The sequence below is a fragment of the Lynx rufus genome, unplaced genomic scaffold (assembly GCF_022079265.1).
Source record: "Lynx rufus isolate CCGP_SWC_20201006 ecotype Redwood Valley unplaced genomic scaffold, mLynRuf1.p SCAF_9, whole genome shotgun sequence".
Lineage (NCBI taxonomy): Eukaryota > Metazoa > Chordata > Mammalia > Carnivora > Felidae > Lynx > Lynx rufus.
Window position 1 is genome coordinate 99,333,485 of NW_025814897.1, and position 25,183 is coordinate 99,358,667.

General features: G+C 38.3%; 1 protein-coding gene across 3 annotated transcripts in view; it reads left to right on the forward strand.

The window, feature by feature from the left end:
• Window positions 1–25,183, forward strand: part of CSTPP1 (centriolar satellite-associated tubulin polyglutamylase complex regulator 1) — a 197,779-nt gene that overhangs the window by 59,717 nt on the left and 112,879 nt on the right. For all 3 annotated transcript variants that reach the window (XM_047070633.1, XM_047070636.1, XM_047070635.1), the window contains exon 3: window positions 25,044–25,174. In XM_047070633.1, coding sequence (XP_046926589.1) covers window positions 25,044–25,174 — 131 coding nt within the window. The remainder of the gene's footprint in view (window positions 1–25,043; window positions 25,175–25,183) is intronic.

The window sequence follows — 25,183 nt, forward strand, 5'->3', positions numbered from 1 at the left end:
TGCCCCCAAAATGCAAAGGCAACATTTATTTTTATTTTTATTATCATTACCAACATCTCCTACCAGAATGGCATATTTGTTACAATTGATGAACCTACATTGACAAAGCACAATCACCTAAAGTTCACAGTGTACCTTAGTGTTCTCACTCTTGGTATTGTACATTCTATGGGTTTGGACAGATGTATGATGACATATGGCCATCATTATGGTATCATACAGAGTATTTTCACTGCTCTAAAAATTCTCTGTGTTCTTCCTGTTTATCCCGTCTTCCCACCCAATTCCCAGCAACCACTGATCTTTTTACTGTCCTCATAGTTTTGCCTTTTCCAGATATTGTATACTTGAAATCATACAGTTTATAACCTTTCCTATTTATTTATTTATTTATTTTTAAACTTTTATTTATGCAAGTAATCTCTACACTCAGTGTGGGGTTTGAACTCACAACCCTGAGATCAAGACTTGCATGTTCTTCTGACTGAGCCAGCCAGGTGCCCAATTATTGTATTTTTTAGTTCAAGAATTACCATTCAGTTTTTTTATGGTTCTTTACAAATTTTTAGCCTTCATTTTCTTGAACATGGTAAAGCAAGCTTATTTAAAAGTCCATAATTCAAAATTGGGATTCCTTATGGGTCTGTGTCTATTACCTATTCTATCTCTTGAGTTTTTACTCCATTGTCTTAAATTGTAGCATACTGTTTTCCTTCAGTTGAGTGTTGTACTTTGTATATGAAAAATTCTAGAGATAATATAAAGCCTAGAATGCTATTATCTTTCTTCAGAGAGGATTTATATTTGCTTCTGACAGATGGTTTGAACACTAGCAATCCTGGATTACCTCAATCCAGTCAAGGGGTTGGAATAATTTGAAGCTAGGCTTAAGTATCAGGGAGGGCTGATCTATTTTTAAATTTTGTTTTTTAACGTTTATTTATTTTTGAGACAGAAAGGACAGAGCATGAACGGGGGAGGGTCAGAGAGAGAGGGAGACACAGAATATGAAACAGGCTCCAGGCTCTGAGCGGTCAGCACAGGGCCCGACGCGGGGCTCGAACTCACAGACCGCTAGATCATGACCTGAGCCAAAGTCGGCCGCTTAACCGACTGAGCCACCCAGGGGCCCCATGGGCTGATCTATTTTAGATATAGCCTTTCAGGGTGCCAACCAGATCCTTAGGGATATACCACAGTCCCTCTACCCAGTCTGGGTGGGTTCTGAGCTCCAGGTTTTTGACTGCCAAGCCTCAAGAGTCATTTGAAAATTCAGGAGCTTAACATTAATTAAAAACTATTACCTGTTCAGTCTATCATTTCCTCTTTCAGGACCAGCAGAAGCCCGTGAAACTACTAGTGGGTGTCATGATATCTTATTTTTGAAGGGGTGGTGAGTATAAGTGAGACTATGAGGTTCTGGGCTAACTTTAATGTGATATGAAAATATTTGAGGTTTCTGGGGCACCTGGGTGGCTTAGTCATTTTAGCATCCAACTTCAGCTCAAGTCATGATGTCACAGTTCATGAGTTTGAGTCCCACGTTGGGTTCTCTGCTATGAGTGCAGAGCCTGCTTTGGATCCTCTGCCTCCCTCTGTCTCTGTTCCTCCCCCACTCAGGCTTTCTCTCTCTCTCTCAAAAATAAATAAAAATATTTTTTAAATGTTTGAGGTCTGTATTACTGACAAAATCACACATGCTGCTAATTCTACTATGTGTGTGTATAAATACACACACACACACACACATATATACACATATATACACATATACACATATATGTATATATATATTTAGTATTTCCTTTATATATATATGTGTATATATATATATATATATATAAAGGAAATACTAATATATATATATATATATAAAGGAAATACTAAATTCCAGTTAATGGTTTATAAAAATAAAGATGCAATCTTTTTCTATCCAAGTTTGTGCATTCCTTTAATTCAATCCATGGACTCTTCTGTTTAGAATTCCTGTTTATGGGGAGAAGTGGCACCAAATGCTAGGCTAACTTCTCTGGGTTTTATTCTCCTCTCATAACTTGGCCTTGTCATTCTTCATTTGCCTTGGTGGCTCTCTCATACTTCAAACAGATGCTTTTAATAATTCATCTAGTTTTCCTCAGCCAGAAATGTTGGTCTAAATTACCTAGTCTACCTTTATTGTAAAAGGAAGTATTTTCGGACTTTTGTTCTAGCAGAATGTAATTATATTAGCAGAAGTAGAAAATACATACAGAAGGAGGTTGTAAAGGAGTCTAAATTGACTTGTGGAGGACTAGTCCATGTTGAAAAGCAACAAACAAGGAAATATATAATTAGGATAGGGCCGGTTTACGGGAGGCTCAATTATGTTGAAATAAGAAGAAAGACAAAAGACAGCACCTTGTAAAGGCTGAGAACTAACACTATGTCACTTCTAAGGCTAAGTCACAAAAGGCCATGGAGATTGTGCCTTGGTCTCTGGGAACTCACTTTTCAGACATTCCCTCTCGGGAGTTGCCAAAGATTCTACTGACCAGTTGCCAAACTTTAAGAAACCCAGCTATAAGTTTGGTTTTCGAGTCTAGGTGTCTGACATGTGAGGAAGAAGCTTCTACATAATTTTCTCCCTAAAAAATAAATGGCTGATTCAAGTCTTCCCAATTCAGGTCCAGACATATAGTAGAGACAAGCTAGCTCTACTGTACTCTGTATATTTTCTGACCTACCGAATCCATGAGTATAATAAAACTGTTATTTTTTTTTGTGCCACTAAGTTTACTATGGCTTGTTGTGCAGCAATAGATGATTGGAACAAAATTTGTTATTGGGAGTGAGGTGCTACAGTTACAAAAACCTCAAACATATGTCATTGGCTTTGAGACCAGACAATAGGCAGAAACCAGAAGGACCTTGAGGAGACTGACAGTGGAAGTCTGATGGGCCTCAAGTAGACATCTTTAAGAAGATAAAACTGAGAGAATGAATACATACAAATATCAATGTACTTGCTTCAGTCAGAGTCCTGGCGGTTAACAGACAATACATTTAAGAAGGGTAGCTGGCAGTGGGGTGGGGGGGCGCTGGGTGGCTCAGTAGGTTAAGCGTCCATCATGATCTCACAGTTCATTATCAAGCCCCACATTGGGCTCTGTGCTGAGAGTTCAGAGCCTGGAGTCTGCTTTGGATTCTATGTCTCCCTCTCTCTCTGCCCCTACCCCTCCTCGCACTCTCTCTCTCTCTCTCTCTCAAAAGTGAAGATTAAAAAATTCAAAAAAAAAGAAAGAAAGAAAAGAAGGGAATCTGGGGAAAGTTTTAAAAAGAGAATATTTACAAAGGTGTGGAAAGGATTAAGGGAAAGTGGATTACCCCGGAGCTAGCAACAGTTAAGATCTGTTATTACCCCAAGCCTGAAGAGACAAGTGGAGGGAGTGGTTTCTTGAATCTAGAAAGAGTAGGAACCATCTAACATAAGCTGTGACCTTCAGTAGAGGAACAGAGCCAACCCCAACCCACAGCTGACTGGCAGGAAGAGAATACAATACCCCAAGCTCATTCTGTCTCCTCCCACCCTTCAGTCTCTTGCCAATACCTCCCTCTGGCTTTAACCCAAATGAGAAGCTACAGCAAGGGAGTTTATGGACTAAAACCTATACAGATCAGGGGCGTCTGGGTCACTGAATTGGTTAGGCGGCTGACTTTTGATTTCACCTCAGGTCATGATCTCAGGGCTTGTGGGTTCTAGCCCTGTGTTGGGCTCTGTGCTGACAGAGCAGAGCCTGCTTGGGATTCACTCTCTCCCTCTCTCTCTCTGCCCCCCTCTCCCCCAAGATCAAGAATTGCATGCTCTTCCGACTGAGCCAGCCAGGTGCCCAGTGGACTGCCTATCTTTTTCTAGCTACCTACAGTAAAATGTGAGAGAGATGAACTAAAGAATAAACTATTTTCTTTTCAAGTAGAATTTAGAGGAAATAGAGCTCAGGACAATCTTTCAAACCAGCAAAAACTATTCAAAAGTAAGAAACTACCTTAAGACACAGATCAAATCCAGAGTGGTAACATAGAAATGTGGTCTAAGGGTAAAGATGAACCCTTTGTTAAAACCTTAGCAAGGGTTCTAGCTGGAGTCTCATAGACTCTTTCAGATGGCCAATAGGCCTAAGGATCTAAAGGGTGTTGTCCCACAGCAGCCTGATAGGGAGCCCAAATAGGGAAGAGCCAGTCTCAACGAGATTCGTGGACAAAGCTTTTGTCTAATGGAGTAAACCCCAATAAAGTTAATAGAAAAACCATCACCATCGTTTTTAAGAGAATTGTATTTATGGAAACCTCACCAGCTTGGACTAAAGAAGATATAAATAATACAAAATAAAAAGTGGCCTTTGGACCCCCAGACTTCTACAGGCAGGAAGCAAGCTGAGAAAGCTATTCAGCTACAAACAGAGACTATGATTTGTGGAAATAAAAGTATGTTTCAGAAGATGAAACCGAAAGCCCAGAGTACACAATCAAAAGCCATGGAAAGTATTTACCAGGGAGAAGTACTAGGCTTAAATCAAGGAAATAAGACATGTGGGTGGATGGATTTCAGAATTGCAACGAATCAACGATTACTATATTGCCTCCCATTCTCCCCCTTTTTGGATGGAAGTTTATTGTGGTTATCCTATCCCTTTATTACCATTTACATACTGGGCATGTGAGAGCATGCCTGTCTCTTTAGTTTATAGGTGTTCAGAATGAGGAATTATACAAGGAGCTGTACCCAAGAAATTGTACTTGAGGAACTTCCTCTATACTTGGACTTGATTTATATGTCAAGGTCCTAGAATTTGGGTTGATGCTAAAATGGAATTAGACTTTTGGGGTCTCAGTGTGTAGGGGGTATTCTGCATCTGGGAAGAATATAAATTGTTATGACCAGAGGGCAACTGTGGCTGATTATATTTTCCAAAGATAGCTGCACCAGTATCTCTTGTCCCATGTGATCTACAAAGTGATCTTGCCATGCCCCCGATAAAATACGGAGTCTGAGTTTTTACAGAGACGTGCCTTCATGTGCACCCATATTCATTCATTGTGCTAGGCTTACAAGGATCCTTTTAATCTGGGAACATCATGCCTTTCTATTCTGAGAAGTTTTCTTCAATAGTTTTTCCTCCCTCCATTTTCTCTGTTCTTTCAAACATCCTGTCTACTTACATATACACACATACATATGTAATTTTATATAAATGGTATCATACTACACATGTTGTTCTGTTTAACTTTTATTTTTCAGATTACATAGGCTGGTTATCCTTTAAGATTTATCAAATAAGACATTGAATATTTATCAATTAATATGGCATTTTAACATACCCAATCATTATACTGACATATATAAAATCTTTAAGCTATTTCTCACACCCTTTTTTTTAATATGAAATTTATTGTCAAATTGGTTTCCATACAACACTCAGTGCTTATCCCTCCTCAATGCCCATCACCCATTTTCCCCTCCCTCCCACCCGCCATCAACCCTCAGTTTATTCTCAGTTTTTAAAAGCCTCTTATGGTTTGGCTCCCTCCCTCTCTAACCTTTTTTTTTCCCCCTTCCCCTCCCCCATGGTCTTCTGTTAAGTTTCTCAGGATCCACATAAGAGTGAAACCATATGGTATCTGTCTTTCTCTGTATGACTTATTTCACTTAGCATAACACTCTCCAGTTCCATCCACGTTGCTACAGAAGGCCATATTTCATTCTTTCTCATTGCCACGTAGTATTCCATTGTATATATAAACCACAATTTCTTTATCCATTCATCAGTTGGTGGACATTTAGGCTCTTTCCATAATTTGGCTGTTGTTGAAAGTGCTGGTATAAACATTAAGGTACAATTGCCCCCATGCATCAGCACTCCTGTATCCCTTGGGTAAATTCCTAGCAGTGCTATTGCTGGGTCATAGGGTAGATCTATTTTTAATTTTTTGAGGAACCTCCACACTGTTTTCCAGAGCAGCTGCACCAGTTTGCATTCCCACCAACAGTGCAAGAGGGTTCCCATTTCTCCACATCCTCGCCAGCATCTATAGTCTCCTGATTTGTTCATTTTAGCCACTCTGACTAGTGTTCTCACACCCTTAAGTGGCTCACACACCAAATAAAAACTATTTATTTATTTATTTATTTATTTATTTAATATTCCTTTTTGAGAGAGAGAGAGAGTGTGTGTGTGCATGCATGAGCAGGGGAGGGGCAGAAGAAGAGGGAGAGAGAGAAAATCTGAAGCAGTCTCCATGCCCAGTACAGAGATGATTCGGGGCTCAATCTTTTTTTTTTTTTTTTTTTTTAAATTTTTCAATGTTTATTCTTGAGAAAGAGGGAGAGACAGAACATGAGCAGGGGAGGGGTAGAGAGAGAGGGAGACACAGAATCTGAAGCAGGCTCCAGGCTCTGAGCTGTCAGCACAGAGCCTGACGTGGGGCCCAAACCGATGAACCGTGAAATCATGACCTGAGCTAAAGTCGGACACCCAACCGACTGAGCCACCCAGGTGCTCCTGGGGCTCAATCTTAAGACTGTGAGCTGAAATCAAGAGTCCAACACTCAACCAACTGAGGCACCCAGGCACTCTGCAAGTAAAAACTTTTTAGACTGTGTGTCCCAATTTGAACTTCTGAAAATATGTTTGCCATGTGCTAAGGAATGAATTGGGGAATGAGCATGATGTTGGTGCTCTGCATTGCTCACCCTTCCTTTCCTACATGATGACCCCATCTTAAATGAAGGAGTCTACATACTGGAGAGTAGTTTAGAATTGCAGTATTTTATGGAAACAATTATCTCTAATGACTTTTGTAAAAATAATATGTTTCTTTTGGAGTCTGAAGCCGAGTAGTGATGCAAGATTTTTTTCTTGGGAATCCAGACCTTCTCTTTAATCAGCAAAACCCTTTAATTTGCTAAAGATCAGTTTAGTGCCCCGTTGACCACTCAGTGGAACACGCGAGTGTTAGAGAGAGATCCCTTGTGTTTTTTCTTTAGTTGTAAATTCCACCAAACTAGCCCATTAATTGCAGTGGATGGGAACTGGAGAGCTGTTCATTTGGCAGTTAGCAAAGGGTGGTAAAAGAAAGAAAAATATCTCTGATATTTTTGCTTAGGAATTTGAGAATTCAGAATTTAGTCATAGATAGCTAGATTAGTGTGTTTAAATACCTTGAATCACTTTAAATCATTCCTTGTTTTGTAACATACTAACAAGATCTTAGAGGTACCTAAAACAGTGGTTGGGAAATTGCGTTGTGGATTTAGGATCCTCCAAAAGCAACATCTGCTAATGGGCCGAGTGTTTAGGTGATAGATGAGCAAACATGGATTAGCTAATGGAGTAAGAAGTACTGTGTCCTGTGGTTACCTCTCTATACTTTATCTGAGAAAAGGTATAGTTTATAGGCAAGAGGCAGTTTCTTTGGGGCCCAGTGTACCTGTTTTGCAAGGCTTTTTTTTTTTTTTAATCACGTCCTAAAGATAACAAGAATGTATAGTGGCACTAGATGGTATTAATCAGTTTAGGATGTTGACATGTTAAATTGTATAAAACAAGGGAGACAGGATTACTTTTTGCCAGCTGCATCCATTCTGGCAAGAGCTTACTAGGTTCCTGCTTGTTTTGTTGTTGTTGTTGTTGTTAACCCATTAGAGAAACTAACCACTATATTGGTTCCAGCCAAATCTTTGTCATCACTGCTCCTAAAAACCTCTTGGGGACCAACGAGCACCTGGCCATTCTGAAAGCCTCTATCCTCAGTGATTGATGCTCATCTCTGCAGGCTCCCCAAAGCTCTCCTCCCTTTCTCCTGAAGCACCTTCAAGCATTTCTGCATGGCTACCCACTCACTCTCTTCTATTACACCTCCTCCTCCCGCCTTACTGAATGCTGGATTTCCCAGCTCACAACTCTTAAGAAGGAGCTTTATTTCAGAGTAGAAAGGGGCCCCCATATGTGGCCTATTATATCCATATCAACTTGCTTACCCTTTTCAAACAGCTATTGTCTTTTAATGGGGTCCTGCCTGGCAGGGGGAGTCCTTAATTCTTGCCATATAAGAATGGGCAGCTTGAGTTACAGCGAACTGCAGTTTGGTGCTCTGATCAAAAGGCCTCTGTTGTTTTTAAGGGTTTTTTTTTTTTCCTCTCCCTCTTTCTCTCTCTCTCTCTCGCTCGCTCGCTCTCTCTCTCTTTCTCTCTTTCTATATCCTGGGCTAATAATTCAGCACAGCAAGGTCATTACAGGCTTTGAATTGAGAGTTGAGAGTGTTAAATTACTGACCTAGAATAAAAGAGATCTGGGGGGCTCTCAAGAAAGATAAAGGGATTCCGGCTAGTAAAGTGCAAGCCCAGCAGCCTCACTTCTTAACAATATTATTTTTTTTAATCCTCTCTGTCTTCAAAAGTCTTTTCTGGGACAAGGAAAGATCTCCTGCCACAGAAATTAGGTTAGGAACTCAACAACATCTTCTGGGTGCTGTGGCCCAAATGCTAACAGTTCATGGGGGCCTGTATGGCTGTCTTTTTGTCTCCCCACCTTGTCAGTATTGCACACTCCTCCATCTCACACTCTTAACCAACTCTGGTCCTTTATCGTGTAAGTCAAACAGAAGTGATATTTCAGCGGAAAGATTATATCTCGCACAGGGATTTCAGACATGTGAAAAACATACCACTTAGGCTTCGAAATATCTGAAAAAGATGACATTGTCTCATTAAAAGCTGCTTCTATTCCATCTATATTTTGCAAATAATGTTTGTCTGGTCCTACCATACTATAACAGGAAAAAAATTGCCCTATTGTGAATTAATGTGGCCCTTCCACTCCACTATATTGGGTCTTCATATTTGGCCAAAACTGTTATCTCCCATATATCCTTTCCCCCAATTATGTCTTAAAGCCAAGCACCCTTCACATCCTCCTGAAAACATTGACTTCCTAAGTTTGCTGTTTTTAGAAAAGTCCCTGAAACCAACTTTCACAGATTTTCTACTGAGCAAAGTAATAATAATAGCGTATAGTCCCTGGATATGCCAGGCAGGCATTTTACAACATGCATTATTTATCACATTTAATAATCTGTGGCAACTTCATTCCTGTTATCACCATTTTATAGATAAAGAGTAATTGAGGCACAGAGTGGTTAAGTACCTGGCCCAAAGTCGCAAAACTAGGAAGTGGCAGGATCTGTCCCAAATGAGTGCTTCTTGAACTTTAACATGCACACGAACCACCTGGAATCTTGTTAAAATGCAGAATTGGATTTCATAGGTCTCAGATGGGGCCTGAGATTCTAACAGGCTTCTAAGTGATACCAATGCTGATATCTTTGGTCCACTCTTCCAGGAGCAAAGCCATAGTGATCTTCAGAACCACTCTAAAAAAAATATTTTGATTATAGTTTCCAAACTATCCCATCAGACAATTCTATAAAGTTACATAGTGGGTATTTGACACCAATATCCCGATTTCTTTCTTTATTGTCGTGGTAAAATATATATAATGTAAAATTTACCATTTTAACCATTTTTGAGTGTACATTTCTGTGGCATCAAGTACACTCACACTGTTCTGTAACTATCACCACTGTTTATCTCCAGAACTTTTTCATCTTCCCAAACTGAAACTCTGTACTCATTAAACACTGACTCCCCAATAGCACCAACTAGAGAATTAGGAAGTTTCAGACATGAAAGAGGGAAAGGATAGAATGTACCCTGTAGCATTGAATTGGAATGGAACCGGTATACTCATGGGTTTTAATAAATATAGATAGCTAGATATATAGAAATGAGTATGAGTGTCTGCCTGTTTGTGTGTGTGTGTGTGTGTGTGTGTGTGTGTGTGTGTGTGTATGCACACATGTAGAGTGTGTATATATAAATCTTCATTTGTTTTTTAACCCTGACTTCTGAGAGAGCCTAGAAGCAATGATACATTTGGAGCACATCCAGCATCTACCTAGATCTTGGTTTCTAAACACTGTCCTCTAATAAAAGCAACTCTGTCTTCTTGAAGAAATGGCTGGCTCCAGGATTGGGTAGAGAAAGAACAAGATGAACCTGGAACATCTTTTTCTATTAAAAAGTAAGGAAGTGGGGCGCCTGGGTGGCGCAGTCAGTTAAGCGTCCGACTTCAGCCAGGTCACGATCTCGCGGTCCGTGAGTTCGAGCCCCGCGTCAGGCTCTGGGCTGATGGCTCAGAGCCTGGAGCCTGTTTCCGATTCTGTGTCTCCCTCTCTCTCTGCCCCTCCCCAATTCATGCTCTGTCTCTCTCTGTCCCAAAAATAAATAAAAACGTTGAAAAAAAAAATTTAAAAAAAAAAAGTAAGGAAGTGATAAAAAAAAAAAATTGTGTGGCCATGTCAAAAGGACATAGCAGTCAGCTTGGGGTGCCTGGCTGGCTCATTCAATAGAGGATGTGACTCCTGATCTTGGAGTTGTGAACTGAAGCCTCACATTGGGCGTAGAGCTTACTTTAAAAAAATCAGCTTGAAGGGGCTTCCATAGCCAAATCTGGGATAATTTGAGCATCAAAATAAATAATGATAATAAAGGATTATAACCTATTGAGTGAAGAATCCAGTAAAGTGCATTAAGATACAAAACAGATGACCCTAAGGGAAGGGAAGCAAAAATAATATAAAAACAGGGAGGAGGACAAAACATAAGAGACTCTTAAATATGGAGAACACACAGAGAATTACTGTAGGGGTTGTGGGAAGGGGGATGGGCTAAATGGGTAAGGGGCATTAAGGAATCTACTCCTGAAAGTATTGTTGCACTATATGCTAACTAACTTGGAGGTAAATTAAAAAAATAAAACAAAAAGAATCCAGTAAAGTCCAGACCAATGTAAATAAATAAATACATAAATAAAGAATTGATGAAAAGTATAAGCTCTTCTTTACTGTAGGAAGTCAACCTATAAAAATGTAGATGCAGTGACATAATTAGGGGTGAAAAATTACCATTTGGCAAAACCATTATAATTATTGTTGCTCTGGCAAGAATTATCAGTAGATGCTGAAACTAGTAAATGAAAGTTTAAAGAGTAACAGTATACTTCCACAGCTTCAAAATATCTACCCACAAGATACTTAGTAATTACAAAGGTAACTTTACCACTTCAAACAAATGGTCAAAATAAACATCACCAGTAACTAGAAATGAACAGAAAGTGTCTTCTGATATAATGCACTGAGAAGAACTCAGCATCATCACTTCTGTGGTAATTTTGTCCGAAGGGCTTAACCTAAATCTAATCACAAAGAAGCATCAGACAAACCCAGACTAAAGTACATTCTGCAGAGTAATCCGTACTCTTTAAAAGTGCCAATGTCATGAAATACAAAGACTCAAGAACAAAATGTTTTAGATTAAAAGAGGCTAAAGAGTCATGACAACAGAATGCAATGTATCCATCTTGAATTCTCTGTTCTTATAAAGGGGGCATTATTGGGACAACTGGTGAAACCTTAATAAGGCTTGTGCATTAGATAACAATATTGTATCAATTATAATTTTCTGATTTTGATCACTATACTATGGTCATATAAGAGAATTCCTTATTTTTTTAGGATATACGTGCTGTATTTTAGGGATAAGGGAGCATCATGTCTATAACTTACTCTTAAACAGTTCTGAAAAATAGTAATATTTATATGTGTGTATGTGAGAGAGATTGAGAAAGAGTTTGAGAGCACTTATAATAAAATATTCATATTTGAGTAATTTAGATGAAGGGTATTCAGGAATTCTTTGTGCTGTTCTTGAATCTTTTCTGTAAATTTGAAATTATGTCAAAATAAAAAAAAATTGAAATCTTAAGAGAAAAAACCCAACAACTTAAAGAATGAAAGAGTTTACTCAATGAAATTTGAATACTGGTGCTGGAGAAATATATTTGAGGTAGATATAGAGTATACTTCTGTGTAGCCTTTAAAATATTTTTAAGAACATTCTTGTTCAATTTTAGAAGATTGATGTCTATTACAAAAACTTTTTGGGGGGCGCCTGGGTGGCTCAGTTGGTTAAGCATCCATCTTCGGCTCAGGTCATGATCTCGCGGTTCATGAGTTCGAGCCCCGTGTCGGGCTCTGTGCTGACGGCTCAGAGCCTGGAGCCTGCTTCGGATTCTGTGTCTCCCCCCCCTCCCCCGTCCCTCCCCTGTTCACTCTCTGTTTCTCTCTCTCCAAAATAAACATTAAAAATTAAAAAAAAAAACTTTTTGGTTTAGTTAAATACACTGAAAAATAGCAAGAATGCATTTTTATGCAGGTAGAAAAATTGTTTTGGATTTCTGGTTGTAATGGCTTACAGTGTTTATGATTTGGCCGTCTTATCCATTACAAACACATGGTAATGATACATAAAATTTTCTGAAGAGAAAATTTAAAGGACATAGCCATGTGTAAAGTCAATATAAATTCATCTATGGACCAGGAACTAAACAAACCACAATGCTAATGGGGCTCAAACCACAGACCTCCTGTGATCTGGGTTCAGAAGCAAGCATAGGAAACTGAGAACTCATTTCTTGTGGAATAGTAGAGACCAAATGTGTCACACACAGGGCAGGAGATTTTTTTAAAAGTATGATTGCTACCTGGGAAGTGGCTTATATAAAACCTGGGACAATGAAAGGAAGCAGACAGCCTTGCAACCAGGCCTGAGTGGTCTGAGCTACTCAGGGGTCCAGTGACAGTCTCTGTGATATCCCCAATATCATTGGGAATGGAGCCTTACCTCATCCAATATAAGATCTGGTCCTAGACTAGGATCTGTCCTCAGGACAGCTGGAGAGAGTGATAGCCTCCCACTTAGTTGAGTCTACATGCTGAAATTCCAAAATATATGGGAACAACTAATGCTAAGAAAGAGCCAATAAACCCCACAATTGAAATATAAATGTACTCCAGAGAAAATAAGACTAATAATTATTTTAAATTGAGTTTGAAATAAAGTTAAGGATCCTCAGGGAAGTAAAAGAAGGAATGGTTGTTATTAAAGAGAGAGAGAGAGAGAAAGAGAGAGAGAGAGAGAGAGAGAACAACTGGATTATTTGTATTTTGAGTGTTACATTTTATAAGTCCTTTCTATATTTTGGATACTAACCCTTTATCAGATGTGTCATTTGCAAATGTCTTCTCCCATTCCATAGGTTGCCTTTAGTTTTGTTGATTGTTTCCTTTGCTGTGCAGAAGCTTTTTACTTTGATGAAGTCCCAATTGTTTATTTTTGCTTTTGTTTCCCTTGCCTCAGGAGACATATGTAGTAAGAAGTTGCTGTGGCTGATGTCGAAGAGGTTACTGCTTATGTTCTCCTCTAGGATTTTAATGGTTTCCTGTCTAACATTTAGGTCTTCAATGCATTTTGAGTTTATTTTTGTGTAGGGTGTAAGAAAGTGGTCCAATTTCATTCTTTTGCATGTTGCTATCCAGTTTTCCCAACACTATTTGTTGAAGAGACTGTCTTTTTTCCATTGGATATTCTTTCCTGCTTTGTTGAAAATTAATTGACCATATAGTTGTGGGTTCATTTCTGGGTTTTCTGTTCTGTTCCATTGATCTATCTGTTTATTCTGGTACCAGTACCATACTGCCTTATTCACTACAGCTTTGTAATATAACTTGAAGTCTGGAATTGTGATGCTTTGCTTTTGTTTTTCAAGATTGCTTTGGCTGTTCGGGGTCCTTTGTGGTTCCATACAGATTTTAGAATTGTTTGTTTCAGCTCTGTGAAAAAATGCTGTTGGTTTTTTGATAGGGATTCCATTAAATGTGTAGACTGTTTTGGGTAATATAGACATTTTAAATATAGACATTTAATTATAGACATCTATATTTTGGGTAATATAGACATTGGTAATATAGACATTGTTCTTCCTATCCATGAGCATGGAATGTCTTCCCATTTCTTTATGTCTTCTTCAATTTCTTTCATCAGTGTTTTCTAGTTTTCAGAGTACAGATCTTTTACCTCTTTGGTTAGGTTTATTCCTAGGTACCTTATGGGCTTTGGTGCCTCTGTAAATGGGATTGATTGCTTGATTTCTCTTTCTGCTGCTTCATTATTTTTGTATAGAAATGCAACAGATTGATGTATGTTGTATTCGGTGACTTTACTGAATTTGTGTATCAGCTCTAGCAATTTTGTAGTGGAGTCTTTTGGGTTTTCTACATATAGCATCATGTCATCTGCAAATAGTGGAAGTTTGACTTCCTCCTTGCTGATTTGGATGCCTTTTATTTCTTTGTGTGTCTGATTGCTGTGGCTAGGACTTCCAGTACTATATTATGTAACAATGGGGAGAGTGGACATCCCTGTCTTATTCCTGACCATAGAGGAAAAGCTCTGTTAGTTTTTTCCCACTGAGGATGATATTAGCTGTGGGTTTTTTGTAGATAGCCTTTATTATGTTGAGGTATGTTCCCTCTAACCCTACTCTGTTGAGGGTTTGATCATGAACGGATGTTGTACCTTGTCAAATGCTTCTGCATCTACTGAAAGGATCATATCATTCTTATCCTTTCTTTTATTAATGTGGTGTATCACGTTGATTGATTTGCAAATATTGAACTATCCTTGTAACCCAGGAATAAATCCCACTTGATCATGGTGAATGATTCTTTTACTGTTGGGTTTGATTTGCTAGTATTTTGTTGAGAATTTTTGCATCCATGTTCATTAGGGATATTAGCCTATAGTTCTCTTTTTTAGTGGAGTCTTTCTCTGGTGTTAGTATTAGGGTGATGCTGGCCTCATTGAATGAATTTGGAAGTTTCCTTTCATTTCTATTTTTTATAATAGGTTGAGAAGAATAGGTATTCACTCTTCCTTATTTTTTTAATTATTTATTTATTTTGAGAGAGAGAGAATGTGAGCAGGGGGAGGGACATAGAGGAGAGAAAGAATCGCAAGTAGGCTTTGTGCTGACAGCACAATGCAGGGCTCAGTCTCATGAACCCATGAGATCATGCATGACCTGAGCTGAAATCAAGAGTTGAACACATAACTGACTGAGCCACCCAGCTGCCCCTCATCCTTCTTTCAGTGTTTGACGGAATTCACCTGTGAAGCCATCTGGCCCTGGACTTTTGCTTGTTGGGAGATTTTTGATCATTGATTCAGTTTCTTTGCTGGTTATTGCTTTCTATTTCTTCTTGTTTCAGTTTTGGTAGTTTATATGTTTCTAGGACCACTTTGTCCAATTTGTTGGCGTATAGTTTTTCATAATATTCTCTTATAATTATTTGTATTTCTGAGAGATGACTTCTCTCTCATTTGTGATTTTATTTATTTGGGCCCTTTCTCTTTTGTTTTTGATAAGTCTGGCTAGGAGTTTATCAATTTTATTAATGTTTTCAAAGAACCAGTTCTTGGTTTCATTGATCTGTTTTATTGCCCAAAAAACAAATAATCCATTTCAAAAATGGGCAGAAGACATGAATAGACATTTTTCCAAGGAAGACATACAGATGGCCAACAGACACATGAAAAGATGTTTATCATCACTCATCATCAGGGAAATACAAATCAAAACTACAATGAGATATCACCTCACACCTGTCAGAATGGCTAAAATTAACAATACAGGAAACAACAGGTGTTGGTGAGTATGTGAAGAAAGGGGAGCCCTCTTACACTGTTGGTGAGAATGAAAAATGGTGCAGCCACTCTGGAAAACAGAATGAAGTTAAAAATAGAATTACCATATGATCCAGCAATTGCACTGCTAGGTATTTACCCAAAGGATACAAAAATACTACTTTGAAGGGATACATGCACTCCAATGTTTATAGTAACATTATCAAGAATAGCCAAATTATGGAAAGAGCCCAAATGTCCATTGACTGAGGAATGAATAAAGAAGATATGGTATGTATATATAATAGAATATTACTCTACCATAAAAAATGAAATCTTGCCATTTGCAATGATGTTGATGGAGCTAGAGAGTATTTTGCTAAGTGAAATAAGTTAGAGAAAGATAAATACCATATGATTCCAGTCTATGTGGAATTTAAGAAACAAAACAAATGAACATAGGGAGAAAAAAGAGAAAGGCAAACCAAGAAACAGACTCTTAACTTTAGAGAACAAACCGATGTTTACCAGAATGAGGTGGGTGGGGGTGGGGGGACGGGTTAGATGGGTGATGAGGATTAAGGAGGGCACTTTTGATGAGCACTGGGTGTTGAATGGAACTGATGAATCACTAAATTGTACACCTGAATCTAATATTACACTCTATGTTAACTGACTGGAATTTAAATAAAAACTTGAGAGAGAAAAAAACCATGTAAATTCTTTTTTTTTTTAATTTTTTTTTTTTTGTCAACGTTTATTTTTATTTTTGGGACAGAGAGAGACAGAGCATGAACGGGGGAGGGGCAGAGAGAGAGGGAGACACAGAATCGGAAACAGGCTCCAGGCTCTGAGCCATCAGCCCAGAGCCCGACGCGGGGCTCGAACTCACAGACCGCGAGATCGTGACCTGGCCGAAGTCGGACGCTTAACCGACTGCGCCCCCCAGGCGCCCCCCATGTAAATTCTTTAAAGCACCTGGGTGGCTCAGTCAGTTGAGCGTCCGACTTCGGCTTAGGTCATTATCTTGTGGTCTGTGGGTTCAAGCCCTGCATCGGGCTCTGTGCTGACAGCTCAGAGCCTGGAGCCTGCTTGGGATTCTATGTCTCCCTCTCTCTCTGCCCCTCCCCTGCTCATGCTTTGTCCCTCTCTCTGTCAGAAATAAATAAACATTAAAAAAATTTTTTAAATGCCAATTAAACGTTCTAGAAATAAAAAAGCTACTGACGTATTAAGAAATTCAACAGAGAGAATAAATTTTAGACTAGACATAATAAAGAGTACATAATTTGGAAGATAATACTAAGGTTAACACAGAGATAAAAGATGAAAATTATGAAAGGACGCAAAAAAGACACAGAGAGGCTAAATGTATATCTACTAGGGGAAGAAAAGGATAGAGAGGATGACAGTAAAGCAATATTTTAAAAGATATTTGCTGAGACTATTTTCCAGGATTGACAAAAGATGTAAGTCAGATTAAAGTATTGAGCAAGATACTAAAAATACACCTACATGATAGACACGTGGTGTAATCCACAGAACATTAATGATAAAGAAAATAGCATATATGAATGGTAAGAATGATTAACTCCATGAGGAATGGCAGGAGTTTGACAGATGGTCTCTCGACAACAATGATAGATGCCAGATGACAATGGAGTAGGATCTTTGAAGTGCTAAGAGAAGATAAACGACAACCCAGAATTCTCCACCTGGTTAAACTATTACTCCAGAGGGTAAAATAAAGATATTTTCAAGAAGATGAAAACTGAGAGCATTTACCACCCACAGACTTTTGTGGAAACAGCAGGCCTGTGAATATTCAGAAATTCACAATTTGAAGTTAAAAAAGCTTAGAAAACCTGAAGTTGTTTTTGCTGATTTTTCAACAAACTCATTTGGGGGCAAACTTGATCTGGACTAGTTTATGAGGCTATCTTTGGTCTTTATTTATATTCCTTAGTGTAAGGATATGTTTCACTGTGGAAATTTTAATGTGCTTGACTATGGGCAGCTACCCCAGCCCCATTGGTGGTGCTATATCACATCTGGTTTGTGCAGCATATTGCCTTTATAAAATCCAAAAATTTGTCGATTCCAAAACAGAGAGGTCCAAAGTGATAAATTATTGTGGACCTGTCTCAAAGGATGGTGTACTTTAGCAGGAAAACAATTGAACCAAGAGGGAAGGAACAGAATGAGAAACAATAGTGAGCGAGGTAATGTGATATGTTGATAAGTATAATTAACTATTGATCTTTAAAAATAATTATTTTTTACATTTAAAAAGATGGAAGTCAAAAGAAATAAAGCACATCCAAATTGGAAAGGAAAAGGTAAAACTATCTATTTGCAGATGACATTATCCTACATGTAGAAAATCCCAAAGAATCCACAAAAGAGCTTCCAGACCTAATGAACATCAGCAAAGATGCAGGATATCAAATCAACATACAAAAATCCATTGTGTTTTTATAAACTAGCAATCAGTCATCAAAAGGAAATTAAGAGAGCAATTCTATTTATAATAGCATCTAAAAGAATTAAATACTTAGGGATAAATCCAACCAAGAAAGCAAAGGATTTGCACCCTGCAAACTACAAAACACTGCTGAATGAAATCTAAAAATACCTATAAAATTGGAAAGACATTGTTCATTGATAGGAAGATTTAGCATTGTTAAGATGTCAATACTATCCAAATAAATCTACAGATTTGATACGAACTCTACCAAAATTCTAACAGACTTTTTCAGAGAAATGGAATAGCTGATCCTCAAATTAATATGGAATTGCAAGAGGTTTCAGAAAGCCAGGATAATCTTAAAAAAGAAGAAAGTTGGAAGACTCCAACTTTCTAACTTTGAAACTTAATACAAAAACTACAGTACTTAAAACAGTATAGTATTGGCATAAAGACATATAGACTACTGTGATAGAATTGAGAGCCCAGAAACAAACCCTCACATGTATGGTCAATTGATTTTCAACATGGGTACCATTCTTTGGGGAAAGGACTGTTTGACAAGTCCTTCCAGAAAGTGGTGCTAGGGAAACTAGATATCCACATGCAAAAGAAGTTGACCCATACCTTATACCTTATATAAACATTAACTCAAAATGATTAAGAACTTAAACTTAAGAGCTAAAACTATAAGACCATGAGAAGAAAATAACTGAATGTCTTCATGGCATTATAATTGACAGCAAACCAAAAGCATGGGGAAAAAAATAAAAAAATAGATAAAATGGACTTCATCAAAATTAAGAACTTTTTGTGCATCAAAGGGTACTATCAAGAAGGCAAGAAAACAACCTGAAGAATGAGAGAAAACATTTTCAAATCATATATCTTATAAGGGATTCATATCCAGAATATATAAAGAACTCCTACAACTCAACAACAAAAAAAGTTCTTAAAAAATGGGCAAACAGGGCGGTTGGGTGGCTCAGTCAGTCCGACTTACGGCTCAGGTCATGATCTCCCAGTTCGTGGGTTTGAGCCCCGTGTTGGGCTCTGTGCTGACAACTCAGAGCCTGGAGCCTGCTTCAGATTCTGTGTCTCCCTCTCTCTTTGCCCCTCCCCCACTCACGCTCTGTCTCTGTCTCTCTCAAAAATAAACATTAAAAAAAATTTTTTAGGGGCACCTGGGTGGCTCAGTCAGTTAAGTGTCTGACTTCGGCTCAGGTAATGATCTCGTGGTTCATGAGTTTGATCCCTCCATCAGGCTCTGTTCTGACAGCTCAGAGACTGGAGCCCACTTCAGATTCTGTGTCTCCCTCTCTCCATTTGGCCCCTCCACCATTTGCTCGTTTTCTCTCTCTCTCCCTCTCTCTCAAAAATAAATAAACATTAAAAAATTTTAGAAAAAAATTTTAATGGGCAAAGGACTTAGACATTTCTCCAGAGAAGATATACACGTGGCCAATAAGTACATGAAAAGATGCTCAACATGGAAATACAAATCAAAACCACAATGAGATACCACCTCATACCTACTAGGATGACTATTTAAACACACACACACACACACACACACACACACACACACACACACACAGGAAAAGTGTTGGTGAGGATTTGGAGAAATTGGAACCTTTGTGCATTGCTATGAGAATGTAAAATGGTGCAGCAACCAGGAAATACAGTTTGGTGGTTTCTCAAAAGGTTAAACATATAGCTACTGTATGGCCTAGCAATTCCACTTCTGGGTATATACCTAGAAGAACTGAAAGCAGGATATTTGAAGAAGAGATATTTGTATACCAATGTTCATTAAAGCACTATTCATTATAGTAGTGCAACCCATGTGCTCATTAGCAGATCAATGGATAAGCAAACGTGGTATACATACATGGAATATTATTCATCCTTAAAAAGGAATGAAATTTCATATAAGTCACAACATGGGTGGACCTTAAAAACTTAGTGAAATAAGCCAAACACACAGGGAAAAAATTGTACAATTCCACTTATAAGAGGTACCTAGAATAGACAAATTCATAGAGACAGAGAGGAATAGAGGTTACGAGAGTATGGGAGGAAGGTCGAGGGGGGAGTTACTGTTTAATGTATATAGAGTTGTTGTTGGGGATAATGATAAAGTTGTGTGTATAGATAGTGGTAATGGTTATCAGCATCATGAATGTATTAAAGCTACTGAATTGTACACTTATAACAGTTAAAATGACAAATGTGTTATGGTTAAAATAATAAATATTATAAACATTTTATCACAGTAAAAAAAAGTTTTAAATTTAAAAAGATAGAAGTCAAATTCTGGAAAATAATATCAGAAGATGAGAAGAGTGCTCATGGGTTATTTAGAGTGTGCTTTGGTTCTTGTCTTGCTTCGGAGAGTAACAAAGATAATGAGTGATTTGGCATTTTAAGAAATGTGTAGCTACTAATTTGAAAAGATATATGCATCCATGTTTATCACAGCATTATTTACAATAGCCAAGATATGGAAGCAACCTAAGTGTCCACTGATGGATGAGTGGATAAAGAACATGTGGTATACACGTACAGTGGAATATTACTCAGCCATAGAAAAGAATGAAATCTTATTATTTCTGACAACATGGATGAGCCTACAGGGTATTACGCTAAGTGAAATAACTCAGAGAAGAACAAAACCATATGATTTCATTTATATGTGGAATCTAAAAAACAAAACAAATGAACAAATACACATACACTGTAGAGAGTAAGATGGAGTCACTCATGTCAAGCAGGGGCCTGTGTCAAGCAATGATGCAAACATTTAAGGGTACTGTAGCTACCAGGTAACAGCCAGACCAGCACCAGCTGACCACACCCCAGAACTGATAACAAGCAGAAGCAGAGGAGGTCTGCAGGGGCCCAAGACTGATTAAATCCCTTTAAAAGGGGAAGATTTTTGCAGCAAAATGTCACTCCTCAGACATTGAGGAGACACTGACCCCTCTATGTCTGACCACTTCAAAAAGGCAGCATCTGCGAAAGCTCTGTCCGATTGATCTCTGAACAGAACTGGGATCGTCTGAGGCTTGAACAGAATAAGCAGTAAGTGCTGAGAGCTGACCTGGACCAGACTGGACCGGACTGTGGCCTTATCTCAACTACACACCCACAGACTGACTTCAAGTTTGGTTCGTTAACTTCCTACCCGCTATGTTATGTTTGTTGTGTGACTTGTCTTGTCTTTTGCTCTGTGTGTTGTGTAAGAAGCCAAGTTAATCACATGGTGAAATGTCATTTGAGTTTGGAATCCTGAACCTGCTTTATAATCATGTTAACCTTGCTTTGTGACTGAATAAAGCCGACATTGTGGAAACATATAACTCGTGTGTGTACCTTCATAGCATGCTCGTGACATATACAAACGGCAACAGTCTCATAAATACAGAGAACAAATTGATGGTTGCCAGAGAGGAGGGGGAGGGAGATGGGTAAAATAGGTGAAGGGGTTTAAGAGTTACAATCTTCCAGTTATAAAATAAATAAGTCATGGGGATGAGAAGTACAGCATAGGGAATATAGTCAACTGTAATAATTTTATATGGTGACAGATGGTGACTACTCTTACCACGGTGAGCACTGCATGATGTACAGAACTGTCGAAATCACTGTCCTGTACACCTGAAACTAATGTAACATTGTATGTCAGCTATACTTCAATAAAAAAAAATGTGTAGCTAAATATGTATGTATGTTTAATGTTTAAGAGGAATTCTAAAAAGTTACAGATTCTGTCATAGCTTCCGATCTAATGGCGGGGGAGAGAGAAAAGTAAAAAAGAAACAGCTTTACTAACACAATAGAAAGCAGGAAAAGAAAAACAAGTCAAAGAAGAATAATTTATGGAAAAGATAAAATAAGATGGCAGAAATTAATCAGATAGATTTTAAAAACCTCGCTTTTTAAAATACAGAGACTGTAAGGTTGGGTAAAAAAAATCCAGCTATATACTACTCACAAGAGAAATATCTGACACAAAATGACCCAGGAGAATGGAAATTAAAAAGCACAGTAAAAGATATGCCAGGCAAATACTGATCAAAACACAGTTGAGTATTGCAATATTACAATACAAATAGCAGACCAAAGTCCTGGACTTTTTTTTTTTTTATTAAAAAAAAATTTTTTTTTTAACATTTATTTATTTTTGAGACAGAGAGAGACACAGCATGAACGGGGGAGGGTCAGAGAGAGGGAGACACAGAATTTGAAACAGGCTCCAGGCTCTGAGCCATCAGCACAGAGCCTGACGCGGGGCTTGAACTCATGAACCATGAGATCATGACCTGAGCCGAAGTCGGACGCTTAACCGACTGAGCCACCCAGGCGCCCCCAAAGTCCTGGACTTTTAAAAAGTTTATAAAATGCCAACTTTTAAGTATTTCCAGTGTGGCTAACTATAAATATAAATCTGATAATTTCTATCTAGTATTGTGTATTTTTTTCTGATCTTTCTAGATCAACTGCCAAAGGGATTTATAGAGTAGTATGTACTATGTGTTAGATAATGTAATGGAGGCTAAAATGAGTACAACCTAATTGCTTATTACATAGAACTTATAGTCTAGTAGGGGAAATAAGTCCAATAACTTAAAAAAATTTTTTTAATGTTTATTTATATTTGAGAGAGACAGAAAGCAAGCAAGGAAAGGTCAGAGAGAGAGGGAGACACAATTCGAAGCAGGCTCCAGGCTCTGAGCTGTCAGCACAGAGTCTGACATGGGGCTTGAACTCACGAACTATGAGACCATGACCTGGGCCGAAGTTGGACACTCAACCGACTGAGGCACCCAGGCGCCCCAGTCCAATAACTTTTTAAAAAGGCAGCAGACTGTGAGTAGCAGTAGTTAGAAGTAAGTCGTGGTGGGAATTGGGCATGAGTGTAGAATCGGGGAAAAATCTTCTTGCAAAATGTGGCATTTGAGATGGTCCTGAAAAACTGGGTAGAAATTTTAACAGATGGAGATAGGGAAAAGATATTTCAGGTTGAAGAGAAACAGTAAAGCCTCGAGCAATATATTGTATTTTCTGCTTTTTTGTTATAGCCATCTTATGTAAAATAATTTCCACTGATTATATTGTCTATTGACTCTTTAAGTAAAGTGATTGTGATCTCCATACTGACCAGCTGAATTTTATTGGTAGGGATTATCTAAAGGCAGTAATGTAAATACAATTATAAATCTTTTTACTGTATTCAGTATTATATGTCCTTGGCCTATCAGTTTGTTTTTTAAAATTCCTATTTTATAACTTCTTATGTAAATTCTTATCTGTACAATGAGTCTCAGCCAGAGTCTTCAATGCATAAATTATTCCCTAGTTTTAAAAAAAAGATATTTTAAAAAAGCTACACTAAGGATATAATTTCACTAGTATTAGTTTCTTTACAGCCTAGACTATGACCTAGACACCAGCTTTTTTCCCATGGGGGGTATGAAGCATACTTTGGGACTAATTCTTTTCTCGATAGCTTCATAAATTTAGACTAGATTGTTATCATTTTAGACGTCATTTGCTAGAAATGTGACCTACCCCATTTACCTGTAACAGCTCATTTGCTTTATTTTTCATTTTCCGTTGCTCAAGACAATAGCATTGCAAACTGCATGGTTAGGTTAACACTTTCATTGCTTTTTAAAAATTGCTCCTCTAACCTAATCCTTCACCAGATGTTTTCCTCATACTTCCTCATAGTGTCTCAGAAGTAGATTTCTATGCTAGTTTTCCACGGGGAGGAGAGTAGGTAATTTGATTTTTCATAGTGTTATTAATATTAACAGGAAGAAGCTAATTTTATCTTAAGTGATAACACACTCTATATTAAAGACAGGTTAGATGTTCCCCTCAGAACTTGGTCAGGAAAAAGGAAAATGGAACAGATGGCTCCTGAAATTTTTTCCTGTTTGGTTCAGAGATTCAGATCCTTCCCTCCTGCGCCCTCCCCGCCCCCCCCCCCCCCCCCGCCTTTAAATGGTCAGCAAGTGAAAAGTGGCATTTGGAATTTCCACTGTCTCTCCATTGCTTTGCCATCTTTAGTTTAATGCCTGTTTCTCTACAAAGATTAACACATTTTCCACTCCTGATATACTTGTCAGGGAATTTAGGAGTTTTCTGGAACCTGAAGGCTGCCTTTGGTTGTGATGATTACTGGATAATTGCCTACTTTTTGGTGGAATTTCCATTTTTAGATTACGCCAGGCTCTACAGCCTTTCTTTCTCTGGCAGAAGAACCCAAAAGCAATGGAGTATGTGTTTTTCCCCTTCCCCGGCCCAGCTTAAACAATGACTCACTTGGGCTCTGGGGCTTTGCTTCATACTGTCATTCAGGGGCCACTTTTTACCCTTGTTCTTATTTGCCTTTAGTGTTCTGTTTGCAACCTTTCATTTCCTTTGGCACATGGACTTGCCTGTGAGGTTATTGTCAGAGAGGTATACATCACCCCCAAACGGGAACAGACAATCCAGTTATGTCCCTATGAGCCATTTTGTTCTCCTGGCAGCTGATGTAGATCAGAGACACTACAGAAACAATATCTTTAAGGAAATATAATTCCAAATGTGGCAGGAGAAGTATTCTCCCCAAAAATACAAGTGCCAATGTCATCCAGTTAAAGAATGAAACATTTCCCTCTATCTGAAGTGTTCCAGTGACTGATGAAAAGTGCCTCAGTACATACATATATGTCGGAGGTGGGAAGCACACAGAGGAATTGGACTCCAAGAGTTTTCAGAAGGATGTGGTTATATGAAGAGATTTCCTCATTGAAAGACTTCATCTAATCTGTAGTTCAGAGTTTGTTGGAGAGAAAAGATTTTCCGCCTTTTGGGCAGTGGTTCTGTCTGGTCTTGAGTTTTCACTCTGATTCCAGCCTTCCAAAAACTATTCATCTAATGATTCCTTGATTTTTCTCTTTGCAGTTTTAACAGTGTGTGTCAGGGAACTCACATTCTCTTTCGGGAATTCAGCTTCATCCAAGCAACCCCTCACAACAGGGCATCATTCTTACGGGCCTTCTGGAGATGCTTCCGAACTGTGGGCAAAAATGGCGGTAAGTCTT